This window comes from Bombus fervidus, chromosome 3, assembly GCF_041682495.2.
Source record: "Bombus fervidus isolate BK054 chromosome 3, iyBomFerv1, whole genome shotgun sequence".
In the NCBI taxonomy this organism is placed as follows: Eukaryota; Metazoa; Arthropoda; class Insecta; order Hymenoptera; family Apidae; genus Bombus; species Bombus fervidus.
In genome coordinates, this window is record NC_091519.1 from 6552213 (window position 1) to 6571145 (window position 18933).

General features: G+C 29.1%; 1 protein-coding gene across 1 annotated transcript in view; it reads left to right on the forward strand.

Moving 5' to 3' along the window:
• LOC139985284 (neurotrimin) overlaps positions 1–18933 on the forward strand; it is a 230975-nt gene that overhangs the window by 199910 nt on the left and 12132 nt on the right. The window contains exons 5-6 of the mRNA XM_071999619.1: positions 6300–6428; positions 6531–6668. Coding sequence (XP_071855720.1) covers positions 6300–6428; positions 6531–6668 — 267 coding nt within the window. The remainder of the gene's footprint in view (positions 1–6299; positions 6429–6530; positions 6669–18933) is intronic.

The window sequence follows — 18933 nt, forward strand, 5'->3', positions numbered from 1 at the left end:
AGAAAGTATACAAAATTCTTTTATTTTTACGTAGCTCTGAATAGAATTGAATTTAAAATTGAAAAATTTGAAAATCAAATTACTGTATCTTTATGTCATTAATCTAGAATATATATTCATTAATTTTACATATATATGGATGGTAAAAAAAAAGGGAGTCTAGATTTTAGTAGTTCATAATCCTCACAGAGAAGAACAGAAAATGATTAATCTCAACAAGGGTCATAAAATCAATTCTGCCGGTGTGAAACATATACATATATACACCACTGTTTTCTTTGTTGTTCATATTTGCAAGGGTTATATGTTATATATATCTCTTCTCTACTTCAAGTTTGACGTACATATGTATAATGACAATCTGCATAATGAAATATGCAAACACGGTTCGTTGCTTGTGATGATATCTTCCTAGCAAAAATTATTTGCCTCAAAAGGATACAATAATAAACTTATTCCGAACACTCAGTTCATTTCAGTCAACTGGAAGGTCTGATAGTGTGTAACACGGCCTAGTTATCAGTAAGTAATACATAAGCTATCAATGATTACAAGCAAATAATTAAAATAGGAATGTAGAGTATATTGAGTGGTCTGGTCAGTGGTTTACAGTTTATCTCGTATGCAAGTGATTACAGAGGGCAGAGTCGACAGGCGTTTCAATAACATAAATTGCTTCGCGCAGAGATTAAGCGCTTAGGTAGACAAAGTTAGAGCTCAACGAATCGAAAATTCAACCGGGAACGGCCAGTGTGACCGCCTTTTAGTTTTCCACCGTGAGATTTACGTTCTCTGACTGGCCATGCTCTATGTGCGGTTACTACTGTATTCGCCATTGACACTAACGTACCAAAAATAGAAGCTGAAATCCTCTAACGAGCAGTATACATAATTTGAAATAATTTCCTCTACAAATCTGTTACAGTTTTGCATCTTTTATAATTTTGTCTCTTTCTTTTGCTTTGTATTTTATGCTCCCGCTATCTTTTAACAACTTTTTCGTATTTTCAATTCATGCCGTAAGAATTGAATCAGTATTGAGTATATTTTTATTTTTCAGAAGAATTTCATCTGATTAACGAACAGACTATGTAAAGAAGCTAATTGGTATTAAAGACTGTAAAAATGATGTAATTCTAATATGTACGCATGTATTGTATGTGTATATTGTGATGTAAGTTATCATTATTTGTCAACTATATGCATGTAATAATAATATAATGACAGGAAATAAATACAATAATGGATGATATTCTTTCGAAAACATATTTAAAAATTAAACTTTTAGCGAAAATCGTGTTTACTACTTAAACTAGTGACACTGAATTGTCATATTTCACACATCACGAAAATAAAAATAGAAAAAAGAACAATTTGCGTGGCAGGTGGACGACACTGTTTATTATTTTAGAATTTCTCTCTTTCATTCTCCGTGAATATTGATGAATTTGGACTTGACAATCGATGCATATCATTTGTTCTTTGTCGTCGATAAGAATATATTATGCCTAATAACATTCAACATGCATGCGATAAATAATAATATCACATGTCACACCTCTGTCAATAAACATCAAATTCCTATTCCATCCATTCAGCGAAGTTTTTATTGAAATTATATTTCTGAAAATATTCATTCTGATTTAGAAAGCAAGAATCTGTTCCCTCGCACAACTTAATTGAAAAATCATAATGAACATTCCAGAAAAAACTACGAATTATGACATCAGCGCTTTTAAGCGTGGATAGAATCGAATTTCAAGAGCGCATAATTATCCTCTTTTTGACGTACAATCATAAGATGCCTGTCAGGTGGTTCATTAGACTCAGCTTCACCAGGTTAGTCTAGTTACTCGAATTTAAGTCGTTTGAATTAAAGTAACGTAGCTTCAAATAAATATCTAACGAAAAATGAAGGTATTGGTTATACAATATGTATGTGCGATATTAATTATAATGTTAATTGTAATTCTGAATATAATACAAATTTTATGCATATAAATTGTACATGTGACTGAATATAAAGTTCAAAAGAAATCGACTTGATTTAGGCAGTTAATGCCAAGAAGTACGAAACTCGGAATAACATAACAACTGCTATTCCCTTCAAATGAGGAAATAGTTGAAACCAGACAAACTTCCTTGAAGCTTGAAGTCAAGTCACTTGATGAAATAAAGATAAGAGTGACAATACGAAAGGATATTTCAAGTTAACCAAATACATAAAGGGGTTTCGAGTTACTTGCATTAATTTAAACGAGGCTTAAGACAGAATTCAAATTTCATTTGTCAAAGTGAAACAAAAGTTTACACATACAATACAATCCGTATTATAAGACACATTCTGTGTATGAATCTTTGCTATAATCTCTCTTTATAATTACAATAACACATAATTATTCGCTTTAAATTCATGTTATTAAACCATACACCATTTTCTATGATTAGGTCACTAGAATATACAAATTTGAAAAATATTCTTGCACTTTCCAAAACTTTATATTAGACTCTGTATGTTCTTATTTTTAATCGAGAACACCACTTTCGTGGAATATAAATACGTAATTCATAATAAACTTTATTTTGGCATTTTCGGCATTTGTGGGTAAAAACGTATCATCCGTATTGTTGTGGTTTCTCAAAATTAGGAAACCTCCGAGGATTTTCTGAAAAAATTTGTAATGTTCCTACTTTAGTTTCCCGTGTTTTTAATCTTTTAAGTAAAGTTATATTACACAGACTGTTACAAAATAATGACTAAATATTTTTAATTAAACGAGAAAAGATAAACATGTCATAAAGCAAATGACAGAACTTCAGTTTTCTGGAATATTTTAGAATGATAAATAGAACATTTTAATTAAGACGAAAAATATTTAATATAATGTTATAAAACATACGTCTTGAGATACTTAACATTTTCATTCTTCTTATTTGACACTCTATGTTTACTCGAGAATATAATCAAATTATATTTGCTATAACGGGATATAATCAGACGTTCTCCGAGTAAACTACAATTAACAAGAAATTCATGACAGGCGTTATGTACACCATGCAATTCGCCAGGAATGCATTCATAGCATCGAATGCTTGCTCAGATTAAACGGATTAACAAAAAGCCAGGAACGGACGCAGTATCGAAGGTGCAGAAGTAAAGAGCGACTCGGTCAGTTAACATTAATTTCGACCACGCTATTATGGACTTCTTGCGATGTGGAATCAACGCTGCTGTTTCATAAATGATTGCCGACCTGCTAAATGAATCGATGAACAAGCTATATACAAGTATAGATGAATACGAATAAATACGGTTTTCAGTAAGGTAAATTACGCGTGAAACTTTTCAAAGTACTTAACATAAGAAGTATTTGCTTCATGAATTGTTATTAATGATTATCGAAACAATTATTTCCAACTATTTGGAATTGTTTAATTTTGCCACGACATTTCAACTGTATAATTTACTGACAAATTACAATTTAGTCAATTAGTATTCAAAGAGAATGACGGAGAGAAATTCTAGAATGCTAATTCTATCCATGGTATGCCTACGCATTTTAATCCAACGTTTTTCCAACTATGTTCGAAATATAATATATAGTTTTCTCTTTTATACCTCACGCTGTGTTTCTAATGCAGAAATAAACTAAAATTTTAGATTCAACCTTTTTTTATACACGGCATCGTCCTCAAGAGGAATTACTTTGAAATTTTACCGAGTAAGTTCAAATAAAAACGTTACACGTGCATATACTATCATTTTATTTGTCTAACTCGTTCTTATATCTACAGCCATATTTATATTTTTTTATCTCAAAAATAGTGTATATAAAACTCAACACGACGAAAAAATGATGATAACATTTGAATAATAAAACTGATATTTAATCATGTATTAAGGATCAAGAATTAGTAATTAGAAGATTAATTTTCAATGACTTTTCTTTTAGTCAAACAAAGAGCTTAATTTTTAGTTACATTACAAAAATAAATTACATTAATTATACACTAATTAATATAATATTTGATTGTCTAGAAAAAATGGGAAGATATCTTTACTTTGAATCGATTAGTTCAAAGTTAAAAGTATAGCTTTATTGTAATTTCGTACAATGTGGCATAGATAGCGAAGATAAGTAAGAACATACAAGAAAAATGTGGCAACGAAGACTTATTATCAGATACTATTTTATATTTATATTCTTCTAAATATTGTCTAAATATATTGCATTTTTAAATATATATTATTAAAAACCTAATAAAAACATAAGAAATATGCATTTTCAGAGAATCTCTGTATAATATGTAAACATAGAAATTGGCATTTTGTAATTTGAAACTATTATGGTTGAATATAGTACTACCATAGCTATGTAAATATGTAAATGTAATGTAAAAAGTAGAACCAGTAAAACGTAGAAGTACATGTATCACATATATAACATGTACAAGTACACGGTAACGTGTATAACATGTATAAATACACGCCTACATGCACATGTATAAGTACGTAGTATCATATCTTACTTCATAGGAACCTCATGGGCTACAAAAGCAAACGTATTTATGCAAAAATATTGATAAAAGAAATAACGGTTTATTATATGTTAAAAATGTTAGTATATTATTATCTGAAATATTATGGGAACTAAGTTGACCATTTTTCATAACAATATAATTAATCATCTCTAGACAGAAAAAATTTGAAAAAAATAACCTGGAGGCAAATATTTTATACATGATACTGAAGAGTAGAAAAATTCTATCTGAGAGATCTTACATTTCTCCAAATAACTGAAATTTTTAGTTAGTAAAGTTTGGTGAAACAATATATGTATGTACATATGTATACTTACAAGACATGGACGCAATGATCTAAAACAAGCAATAAGACAACTTTTTGCACAAAAATTGTTCGAAAACAGAAAATGAAATTTTATAATAGTTTATAGAAATTTTATATAGTTTTATTAAGGTTAAAGAATTTCTGACAATAAATGCACCTATATATACATTTGATTTATCTTTTAGCTCTAAAATTACATAAAATGAACAGTCTACATCGAAGGTATGTTAACATTGACAGTGTTTAAATGTATAAAAATTTAAGAATCCATCAATCAGTACACATAGTGAAATTCAACATTTTCAGTGATCCCTTTCCTCGTAAATTAATGAATTGATAAAATATTTGACAATTATTTAATATTTGATATACATTGTTATTAATATTTGTAGACTTTAAAAGTCACATAAAGATTGATCATTTTCAAAGTTCATTGTCATAAACGATAACTGTAGTAGTAATAGTTTTTTTCATGTTTCTGTCGTATTTTTTTCATTAAAAACATCCTGTAGATGAATACCACCATATAACATGTAATATTTCACCACAATATATAACTAAAGCGAAATGTAGAAAAAAGTTATGTATGTATATGTATAATTGCACTTAAAAACGGAAAAAGAAGAAGGCAGATTCGCTTTTTATACGAGTCTACTGTGACTTCTAAAGAGAAAAACATAGTCTAAACGTAAAATGTACGAGACTGCAGCTTGGGTATACGGTATTGGACGGAAGTATTCGTACACCTTTTAAAACAGAATAGCTTCCTTAAGATTAACCCAAACGACTTGAGTTTTTTTCTTCGAGATCCTACCAATTGGCATAAGTGGGACGCGCCTTTAAATTTTAGGCCGAAAGTCGTGGAAAATTGCAATTTTTACCGTTTTAACCATTGCGTTAGTAACTCATAACAACTTTAACCGGTTTCGATGAAATTTTTAGCGTGTACTTTTTTTTACGTGTCATCTAGTAAACTAATCCTTCTAACTTCTAAAAAAGTCCAATTTCCAAACAGTTATTGTGTTTTAAAGGGTGTACGAATACTTTCGGCCGATACTGTAGTGAAAACCATTTGGCCGCTGATGCTACAAAAGCTTCGAGTTTAGTATTTAATTGATTAAAACCATTCGGTTGTAGCAAAGAGAAGTTTATAGGGGTGTATTATTGGGAAACGTAGTTGAACATTCTCTTACTCCGCAAAGGTTTTGCAACTTTGAAGCACATGAAGTATTTCATTTCAATGTATCGTTAACGTTCTAAAATTTTACTGTTTGAATACAAGTTAATGAAATATCTTGATGTCTGTACACAGAAGAATTACTTTCTAATAGTATCAATTCACTATGTTATTATGATAAATCAATTTAAAACATACCTCGCAGTGGTGATCAATTAGTCTTATAAAAAATTTTCTTATGATGATTTTAATGAGCATTTGATTTTGTTACAGTGAGAATTGTGGAAGGATTTATTTTCAATATCACTAAGATAAATCGATTGCAAATGGGTGCATATCTGTGCATCGCTTCAAATGGTATACCACCTACAGTCAGTAAAAGAATAATGCTTACAGTACAATGTGAGTATCTTCTTTTATAGCATTTTATATACGATTTTATAACTTTGTGCATACAGTATTACATGTTCTTTACAGTAAGACAAATTTAATTTATACTTGCAGTTAGTCCAATGATTTCAATTCAAAATCAATTGGTCGGAGCACAAGAGGGACAAAGGATGACTTTGGAGTGTAATTCGGAAGCTTTCCCAAAGTCGATCAATTATTGGACAAAGGAAAACAACGAAATTATAAAAAATGGTATTTTGACTTAAATATTATAGAATTGCAGTTCGAATGCATTTAGTTATGTTAAACCTTTTTACACATTTACGTAGACAAATATAAAAATTATAATAACACTTCATTAATATCGATTAAATGGATTTATTAGTATTGATTATATCTTTTCAATTTTCCGAATTACTTCAAGCAAAATAAACGCAAATTTATAACGAAGTTAATAACGTTTTGTGATTGAGTAACCAAAAGAATGAACATTCCAAAATTTATATAAAGCTCACCAGATACTATATTTGTATACGTTTGTGTAGAGCATAATAACTTATTACATTTAGATAAAATGAATCGCACTCTTCTTATTGACATTTCATCCTAGCTGAACTAATATTTCATACAATATCTAATATAATGTTTCATAAAATATCTCTGCGCAACGTCCATTTGTCATCTCTGGTTATAACACGCAAGCAAAGTAAAGTAAACCAATAATGTTACTGTCAATCATGTTTCTTGTTTTTAATTCATGTAATATACAGATATCTATCCTTAAAAATACCTTACGCGTATACAGGGTGCCCCAGTTTTTCTTAACAAATTCTATCAATATATTTTATAGATATAAATAAAAGAATGATATTATATAGACATAGGTCATTTCTAATTTTATTAGAAAATTGTAAGAAATATTTAAATTGATCATTATAGATTGGCAATAAAGGTAATCACTATTATACCCTATAACAATTTTTCATCATCCCTAACAATACATTTAGATAAAATACGGTTTGATTTATAATTCACCATATAAATCATATTGATGCTTATCCTATAGACATTGTGGTTTATACATATCCATATACTTTTCTGGTAAAGACCAAAATATTTTTTCTTAAGTTATAACATATCTTTGTTACAACTTTGTAATAGAACATCAAGCAACCTGTTCCGAGATTGAAACACCCTATATACATTTATTATTCATATCGGATAAATAATGCTTGTCCTAACTCTGAAGATCATTTAGATGACGTTCTTTTGAAATATTATTTTAAAAAGAATGAGTGCCAATGAAAAATTTTAATGGAAATAAATTGAATTTTATTAAATATTCTATGAAAGTCAGCATTTTGATGTTATATGTTTACATTCCTATTAATTTCGTTTAGTATGTTGAATACAATTTCAAATTGCCATAAAAACATTTAGTCTGAGATATGTACATGGAAAAAATTACCATAAACTGGTTTCACTAATATTGGAAGAACGCACTGTTGTTCACATAGTGTATAATCACATAGAGTATATGTATGTATTAAGAATATATAGGTTACTATTATTAAAAAAAAATATTACAGTAAAATCTGAGTTATCTGAACTAATTAGGGGAAAAAGATATTCGGATAACAGAATTTTTGGATAATAGAACACTTACTTTCCTCATATTCATCATCATTGTGTGTATTTCAAAAAGGAACATAAATATTGATAAATAAATATTGAAATTAAATATAATTTGATTAACGATTTGTGGGTCCCAAATCTTCATATCTGTTGAATCACACTTTTTTAACAGATTTAATTCCTTGAAGTTAGTATATACATTCATTTTGTACCTCATACACTTTTAACCCTATCCCTAAAGGCTCGAATGCTTCAAAATATTAAAGACTCTAATCATTACCACTATACATATTCCAATTCATTATTCGAGGCATACATAACGCTACCAGCATGGTCAATTGAAGTTTCAACATACTGATATTATTGTGTCAAGTCGGCGTTATAACAATCACCGAATCCTGCTAATTCTATTCAGTGCAGAAAGAATTTCTTCCACGTCTTCCCTATTAACTAGATCCCTATTAACTGTAGAGGATTGTAGAGGATTGGTAGTTAGAATAACGAGAACTTGCTGTTGTAAGCCGTCAAATATATTTAAAATAATTAAATAAATAAATATAAATAATGTAGTTGAGACGCTCGTACAGTGTATAAGCCGCAAAATAAGATCGCTGATAAATACTCGATAAATGCTCGATATACTTGTAAATACTGCTCGATAACTGACTTCCTTACGATCGCGTCCGTTTATTTATATTGGTCGGGGGAGAGTCGGAAAATTCAAATTCGTCTTTGTTCGACGGTTGCACGTAGCGGCGACATTGTTTTACCCGGAGTTTATTTGTTATTACATGTTCGTATTATTTGTTTCTTAATGATATTTTACTATACTACATAACTATTTTCCACTTCTTCCTGTATGGTGTCTTCAGTTCACTAGATAGTTCACTATCGTCATCCATGTTTTTTTTTTTTTTTTTTATTGTCGCATATTTAACTTTCGTCCAAGCATACAACGCCATATGTATAACAGCAATCCTTCACATTTAATTGCTTGCGCAATAGTATCATTGATCATTAACAAAAAATTTTGTAGAAGACTAAACTGTTTACACGTGAAACGTAATTTCTAATTCCTGTTAGAATAATAAAACGTTCGAATAACAGAGTCAGATAATAGAAAATTCGGATTATCAAGATTCTACTGTACCGTTTATATAATTTTCAGTTGTCAGATGATTCGATTCCAAGCTTCATGATATTTATTGGAGAGGAAATGTTGCCTTAAATCGGAGTGAACGTATACGACATTATTAATTTAAAATAATAGGGATAACGAAACGAAGGGATGTTTTCGCGTTTACGTGCTTGTATTCCTGGACTGCTAATTCACTGAAGAGCGATTGAACCGTACTGACTAGTTAATGTTGTTTTATTAACGAGTGTACGCACAGTACACGACACATATGTACCGTACATTACTGGGACAGTCTAACAACGTCGCAGTTGGGTACGGGAAAATGCATGGACCCATAATTACGTCGAATAATGAGACTTTGGTACTAAACTTTTCACGCGTGAGGATTATTTACATAATGTTTTATTGTTTTACATAGATACATGTGTGTGCACACTACTTGCATACTATTTTACTTATCAAACTAGCGATTCGAAAATTCGGAATATTTATATCCTTTTATCGTTATTCCATATATATTTTTATTTGCATGCAAAATCAAATTATCGATGGTCAACGATATTTTAATCTTGTTAGACAAATTTGCACTTGTTTCTCTAACAGTATATCTAAGCAATCCCAAAATTTTTTATGAAATTATACATTAACAAGACTGTCTATAATATGATATAAATATTAATCTTTGATACCGTTTTGTTTCAGCAATGTACAAAAGCAAAAATTATACGTTGATATCATAGTAAATTTGTTCTATCAAAACATTTGAACAATTAAGTTTGTTTAATAAATTATTTTTACCTACGAAAAAGATTACTTATATAATTTTGATAAAAGCACAAAATTATTTATCCGAATTTGATTTTATATTTATGAAACTATTAAAGAATTAAAATAAATACAAATTTTCAAGATTTCACGGAAGCGTTCTACGTTAAATTAATATTTAATTAATTAAATTTATATTAAATTAATATTAAATTAATGTAAACATAAACAATAATTTATTTTACTCTTATTCCAATATACGAGTACAATATTATTGCACATATTTAATTTGCAGAATATTTTCGTTTCTGTACATCCATAAAATTTTAAACAGGAACATTTAGGTGTATTTATAAGATATAAGGCCAAAGAATATCTGTCATAAATGAATTTCTCATATTTTAAATGTTACTACTAAGTTTACTACTTTATAATTTACTGCTTCAATATTAAACTTGTCAAAATTTGTTATAAAAGATTAGTTTAACATAACAAAGATGTTAGTGTTTCGCTATTTATACCTGCATTGTGATAGTAAATGTTTGAACGCATTGACGTTGTTTGCGCTAACATAGCGGCAGGAAAAAACAACGTTCAATATGGACCAGTCTAGTGTTGCTGTCGCTGTCGAGTACACATGAGTGCATGTTCGCGTAATTATTTCAGATAATGAGACACGATATTTGTATGGTAATCATACGGAATAATGCATCCTCGGATCTGTTAATGCGTCTAATTGCTTTAGACTCAGTAATACAGATACAGTAAGAAAGCCAACAATACAGACGCTATGACCCTTATGTACAAGGTTGCTAATCACGTGACTAATTAGGTTAATTTTAGATATTGTTTGCACAAAATCTCACAACGAAAGGTGCTTTACCATTAAGGATCAGTGGTGTAGATAGAATCGGTATTAATTTTATGCGTTAGATTCGATGGATATCGGTACTTACTTAGGTTAATCTTTCATTTGTAACGCTTATTTTATTCATTATCCTAGTATTGTTCATAACCACTATTTAAATCAAATACATTATATTTACATTATATTAGTACTAATTAATTAATACAAATAGGTTAAACATCAAGTAATATAAAATGTTACAGATTTGTTATTATTATCTTAAATATAACGTGTATCACTTTATCATTATTACTCTGTTATTCTCATTTTATTATTAAATATTACAAGAAATCGTAAAAATTATTTACAGTATAAACAATATGAATCTATTTAATCTGAAAATACCTATCATCTAGTAGTAAGCACATGCATAGGTATTGTTTGATATAGCTAAACATTCGGTGTCGTGAATTGCGCGATATGGCGTGGTGATAATTGCATTATATCACCATATAAGCCTAACTGGTTTCATCTCTACTAGTTACATTAGGTGGAATAGAGAAACTGAAAATTACAAATAGTTTATCACGACACGTTACGTTATGTTCTATTCTGAATGTTAGTTCCGCGATGCCCTGCGGTCTCCCTATATAACAGCTACGAGCTACGTCATGCTTTACGATTTAACAGTCATCTGATATTCAGCTTCATTAATCTGAATTCAATACAGTGAAACCGTTCAAGAAGATATTAAATATACTCTCGTATTTTTACACTTCATTATTACGTAAAATTTTCTTTCTTCATTTTTCATTTTTCATTTTTATAATAGACGAAGACTAAAATTGGAGGGAAATAGACAGATAACATTTATAGTAACACTTGCTTAATAGTCCTCACTTGATCCTGGATCTGTGAGAATCCAGATCTTATGAGAATGAGGCTAATTAGATATTGCAAGAATTTTCCGCCGTTATTTGTTTCGTATTTGCTCGCTGCTCGTTTCTCATTGTCAGTATGTTGGAACAAAAATGAGAAACAACGGGGAAAAAACAGAAACGGAAGAAAATATAATTTTAGCAATAGTCAGCTTTGCATTACCACTTTTACGGAAATGGTTCAAAATTTCAAATTTAATAAATTTTATACAGAAACACGAGACTATCGTTTGAAAATATTCTCATATAGGAAATAACACATATATATTTGCAACTAGTAACAAATAAAAATATTTCAAATACTAGTTTTGAAAGGTATAAATATTCTATTTCTCTTATTTAAAAAAATTTTGAATCTGTACATACATAATTCATCAACCATGAATTAAGATATAGTGTATGTATATTAATAAGTAGACAGACAAAAAGTTCAATAATTGGATGGAAAAAATTGAAAGAATCCTTGTTTTTTCTACATTTAACATCTCTTTCTATTAGAATTCTAAACTTTAGACATATATATCCATGAAAATGTCTACTTTGTTCCTTTTCTGTTGGTTGTTGTTATGTTAACAATGTGTTAGTTAAAAGATTTATTATTCTTAATTTATCTATGTCCAACTTTAAGTACACCACAATAATTCTCGTATATTAAACAAAACAGGTTGCTCTAAAAATAAATACGCATAATTTGGTTAACAGAATTATTTCAGAGGTATATTAACACAATTCTTTGCACGAGAAATAAAATTTGTAATACATATAACTGTACCTACGACAATTAAGAATTAAAATACCACCTAAAACAGACTTTTTCCTTTTCTTTTTTTTTTTTTTTTTTTTTTGTTGAATTAAACAGGAATCAGAAAACAGTGAAAATGTATTCGATTGTCACTGAAAGTAACATAGATATTTAACCATTGATAGATTATGTTTTCCGGGCGTTTTGATACGTGATATATATGTCCGCTGTCTCGAGTTCGATCACATACGCAAAATTTAGTCGATGATGAATTGATTTCATAATGAATTACATACAAATTTTAATGGAAAAATATAACAAAGAAAATGAATTTTATACAAATTTAAGTGACGGTACCCTCAGACGAGTCAAAATTTGACTATATAAATTTCTTTTGTTTATGTGGTGTTAACATTCGATCGCTAAAAATTATATGACGCAGTTTAATGACTTGATAATCTTTTGCTGAACAATAATATATTTGAAATGACGATGCTGGCAAAATATCGCATTTAAAAATATACGACCATATATAAAAATTTTGCAACTACAATTTACGTGTAACGAAGTGAAAAAGAACATTTTTTGGTTGAATCGTCGTTTATATTTGATACAAACGTTCAATACTCAAAGAGGAGAAATGAATTGATGATAAAAAATCTGATAATATTTATTTCGATCATTTCGATTACTTATATACATATGTATATAGTTGTACGTTGCACAATGATTAAGAAATGTTGAAAGTGAATCTAATGGTATATTTATATATGTATATATAACATAATTTCTATCACAATTCTAGCCGTAGCTCTACTCTCAGATCTAATAATGTACACGTACAAACCATTATTCGCAAGTTAGAAATGTGAAATATGTGTGGTCCTACCCATTCCAAACTCCTATAAATTTTAGAAGTAACACGTGCCATACTTGTTATTTATTATTTGTATGAAATTTATCATTTCCTGGAATCTAAAGAAATATTATTTGTATACAGAAAAATTTTACTTTTAGGCATTTGTGACTAAATCATGTCTTTATATAAAACATTGGGTTGTGACATAAATAAGTGCGATCAAATAAAGAAACATATCGAGTTTAACCGAACTTATTTATTTTTTGATCCAATAGAAATTTATGTGATATAATAAGTAATCAAGAATGAAAGAGAGGCGAATATAAAATACGAGGAAATAAACTAAGGAAGAAAAACTAGATAAAAATCAATATGATTTAGCAAAATACGATTTTCATTCTTGAATTTTACCACTTCCCGTTAACTGGATGTTTCCCCGCACAACGATACAATCTTAGATTATTGGATAGCAACGAATACATATCACGCGGACAAAACTAAAATACGGATGGTGCTGAAGTAACCTCTGTATGAGAGTAGCGTGCCCCGGGCTACTTACCAATGCCATTACTATCCTTTCACCCCTCTCTCTGGCATTGCGCTATCCTAACTCATCCGTTCTTTCCGCATCACGATGACTCGCACCCTTCTCGACTATCTCAAACCAGACGTTTTCTGGACCTAGCTTCGCTGAACCGTGTATACAACTTTAATGACTCGTGATTGTCATGACTTCTGCTCTTTGCGCCGCTCTTTTCGCTCGTAACATGCGGTTTACCGAGGGAAAACGATGTCTGCTGTGTTATTAATTCCTGAGCGAAAGTTTCAGCTAACGAACCTCTCTCGTAAAAGTACCTTCAAATTTCTCGGCTTTCTTCTATACCATGTAATTGTCTCGTATCCTTTAGGCATCGAAGGACTAGACATTTTAATTTGAATGTGCATACCTTGTCCATCGTATTTAAGATATTTGTCGCTCCCCTATTTTCTGATTGTTAAGTTTCTTCTGATATGAAAAAAGTGTTTTTGATTTTTCCAAATCGGTGTTTTTAATATCTCAATTTTCAGTATTTAATACGCAGTTGGAAATATGTTTGGGAAAAAAACGTTACCACATTATCCTTTTTGCTACAAATTTTTAAGTTCCTTTTTAATTTTATTTCTGTACAATAAAAATCTTAATCCCATATTCATTTAATTGATTACTCCTCATAAATATTTTAATTTTATCCATTGGACTTACTGTTATTCTTTCAGGATAATGGTATACGTAGTTAGACAAATCCGATAAATTTAATAACTGAAATGACTACTCCAGAAATAATCTATAGTATTAATATGATTTAAAAAATTTATAGGATGTTAAAAAGTTGTTAAAATATTAATTAAAATCCCGTATCGGTAATTAGCATACTGAGTACATGACTAATAAACGAAGACACGATAAGAACGGAAATATTGATATCTATAACTTTCCGAGTAAAAGTAATTTTATATCCGAAAATCCATTGGACGTCTAGCGTGGTAATGCTCTGCAACGCAGTTCAACGTCGTTAAACTTTTTCATCTGCTTTCCAAACTCAAAGCCGGCGAAAGTTTTTCTTCCGTTTGCAACGGTCGATAGAGCCACTACATAAATGCATTCTACCTTTCCACCGTCGTTTTCTTCCTCTCTTTTCCTTCTTCTCATCCTGTATCTCTCAGGAAGTTTCCCTCTAGCTAAGAAAATACTTCTCTGATTTACCGCAGATCATTACACTCTATACCTAGATTTCACTCTCTTCTGATTCTCGCATGATCTCAAATTGTTAATTACAAAATCCTTTCTCCCTGATTCGATATTCCTCGTGCAACATTTCACTATACATTACTGCAGAAATTTCATTCTCCCTTCAAAATATTTTTCTTCTCTAAGATATTTTTTGTTTAGAACAAATTATCTTCAAATAATGACATGACTAATACTATTATTGTAAAGTGATCATGAAGTTGTAGATACATATTTATCCTACAGTAAGTCTCCACAAAACCGAACATATAGAGACATTCGTAACTGTTTCAAAGAAAATCATATTGATGCGTGTAGTAGGGAAGTGGGAACCGGACGTACCGAGTGGCTCACAAGGAGTTTGTGTTTTTAGGTTTACTTTTATTTTACTATGGCATAGCGTAGGACATAGATAGACGAATGTAGTCCTCTGTGCTGTCAGTGGAGACGTTCATCGATTTGAACAATGCCGATCGGTGCAGTGGAGACACACCTTTAGAATCAGTTTACAAAGGAATCCTTGTACCCGCCGGGTATAAATTTCAAGTCTCTGCTGTTGGTATGTAAAGTTGTTCAGGATTTAAAACATTTAAAATAAAATAAAAAGGCTTTGTTTGGATCCAAGCCCCTTTAAATATTCAGTATGAAAAGGTCTTATTTTGAAAATTAATTATTTTTTTCTATCTCGATCATATACACTTTATTCATTCGCCTTTAAGTATAATCTTGTTGAAATTTAACTATTGGGATAACTACTATTTATATACCAGCCAATCTATATAAGTTTATGCTTTTACGATGTGTTTTGTAGTCGTATCTTCGACAAAGAAGAATAAATCAATTTTTATTCAGAAATATCAAAGCTTAAAAAAGCTATTTTACGTATTAAAGTTGTTGCAGTTTGCTACTCATACTCATATTTTACAAAACTAATTACAAATTTTAAAATTTTTTTAAAAGTAATAACGCACACAAATTATAATAAAATTAATCTTATTAATTAAATTTATTAATATTTCCAGTGATAAATTGCAAATAATTTTTTATGAAAGTAATATATATTACATTAAAATATATTTAGGGATTAACATATATATTATAAATAGCATAATATACTATAATATAAATAAATATAATACTTGGATGTTCTATTATGAGTATATACCATTTGAGAATCAATTTTCTTTTTTAGTACAGTAACAAAGGTAATATCTTTATTATAGATTCACTATCTGAAATTAATCCTGTGATGCTATATAATATTCTAATCCCATTTCAACATTGTTCGAGGCCGTAATGAGCACATAGCGTGATCAGCTTTCATACTACAAGCTAGTTTTTATTTCATTTTTAATAGGATGTCGTGTGAAATTTTCTCATTGTAGGTGTCATGAATTTTACCAAATATATGAATATGTAACAGCTAAAACGAAAATCGTGATAATTGAGAAATGCGTTGAATTATGGTAAAAAATGGTTTTTCAAATAAATCAGTCTTTTTACTGCATAAAAAGCGACCCTATTTACATTTTGTATTTGTTTCATATTTTCGACAGATGTTTCACAAATTTCTGACATCCATTTAAAAAAGTAACAAATGCCTTCGAAATTTTATATTTCCATTGAAATGACAAACAGTATCTCAACGCAAGAAAACTGTGGAGCCCGAAAAATTAAACTTAATATTTCTCCCGTTTTCGATACTTTTGTATATCATTCTCATATTACTAATTCTAAAGTTACATCAGACATATACATTTTGTTATATATAACTACAATTGTTATTTCATTTTATTTATGGAATTATTCACGTAACGTGCGTAATTCTTCTCCGCCAAATTAATTTAAATACGCGTGTGAAAAGAATAAAGAGTCAGAACAATTTACCAATTCAATGAAGGTTCATTTTCATGATGTATAAGCATTCATGCGTGAAACCTTAATGTCTGCTTTTATACTCGATGAAGCATAAAGTGCACTATAGAATTCAAATGAATCAAAATCGATTGATACTTATAAATATATAATAAAATATTACATTATTTCAAATTGCATTATTTACAACATCATCCATTAATCATAAAACTAAATAATGTAATATCATTTTTACATAACTAAAATAAGTACAGGTGATTTCTGTATTAACTCTTGTATTGTTAAAACAATTTAAATTTCCCTAATTGTTCACATGGCTTGTCGCGCTTAAAATTCTTCTGATTGAAAAATGTTCACTTCCTTAGAATGCCTATTTTATTGTGATAAAGATATATAGAATGTACATAATACAAAAAAATATGCATATAAAGAGTTCAAAGTACCCGTTATAATATTTATCGGATTAAGTAAATCACTTCTTAATATCTGTTTCTTTATTCATAGCCCTAAAAATATGAATCTATATAGACGCATTACGCAAATATTTCTATCAATTTTTTTATATTTAGAAGATATCATTTTTATCTAGGATGCAACTTATCTACCTTTCGTTAAAATTTATTCCAAAATCCCTTAGAAATATGAACCAGGCTTTTCTGTTAGTTCTATAAAAATTTATTAATTAAATGAGATTCTACAAAGTTTTTGTCAAAATTGGCTACGCTATAAGACATGTTACATCCATTGCATTTGGAACATATATATTTATAGTAATCCTGCTTTCTTATGTATTTTAAAGGATACTATCTAGAGTTTCAGCAAAAGGTTCTACCCCTTAACTTCATTTTCTCCGATGTTCGTATATAAACTTGAAAATATAAATCACGTTATACTACCTCAAACGAGCAAAAATCTACCAACTAGAATATTGTTATTATTATTACTGTGGCAACACAGATCGTCAGAGCTAAATCGAATGCTGTCGCTAACAGGATCGGCTATAACAATATTTTATCTTTAGTAGAGTACAAGGAAAAGCTAAAGAACAGAGAACCATATCATGCAGACTACAAAAAAGCAATAAAATATGTGAATTAAAAATAAGATAGCTCAGTACAAAAAATATAGTAATTATAATATAATGTTCTGATACATATATATCCGTACTCATAGTTATGTATTATAGAAATTTAACAATGTAATTATATGTTTCGTACAATAAATAAGAATATATACTAGATAAATTTTATAATTCGATAATTTATAATATATATTTATTATACTACATCATTCGTTACCAATGATCCAAATGGGTTGATACAACAACAAAATTTAAGTAAGAAGAACCTCTCGAGAATTTTTATAAACGTTGAGGTTTCATTAATTAAGATGTGAAGATATACTTACATTACATTATGTATATGTCCACAATTAATGAAATCTACTTTAAGTATATTTAGTCAAGGATTAATCCAATATATGCGTATTTCACAAACTTTCAAATTCGTTCTTCTGAAAAATGTCGCGTTAAATGAAAACACTTCATTTCACATTTTGTATATATTTTCTCATACAGAATAACATTTTACCGATTCTATAGGTCTTCTATAGTCTGGAATTACTCACCTTAAACAAGTTTTCAAACCCGATTTTAGCAAAGACGAAGCCTCCTACACAAATAACTTGCTTTTATATGAAGAAAATATAAAAATAAATTATTACAAAGATTCTTTTATATAAAAGTATTTCATCATCGTTGTAATTGGAAAGTAGGTAAAATAACTTATTAAAGTGGCTTCTTACTCATGGAACTTTCTTTAAATTGTATAATTAATATAATAGTTAGTAGGTATACTATAAAATTTTGCATATTCCGCGTCAGTAATAAATATTTCAAATCGTTATAATTCTGATCGTAAATGTTACGTTATTTTATTAAATTGTTTTAAT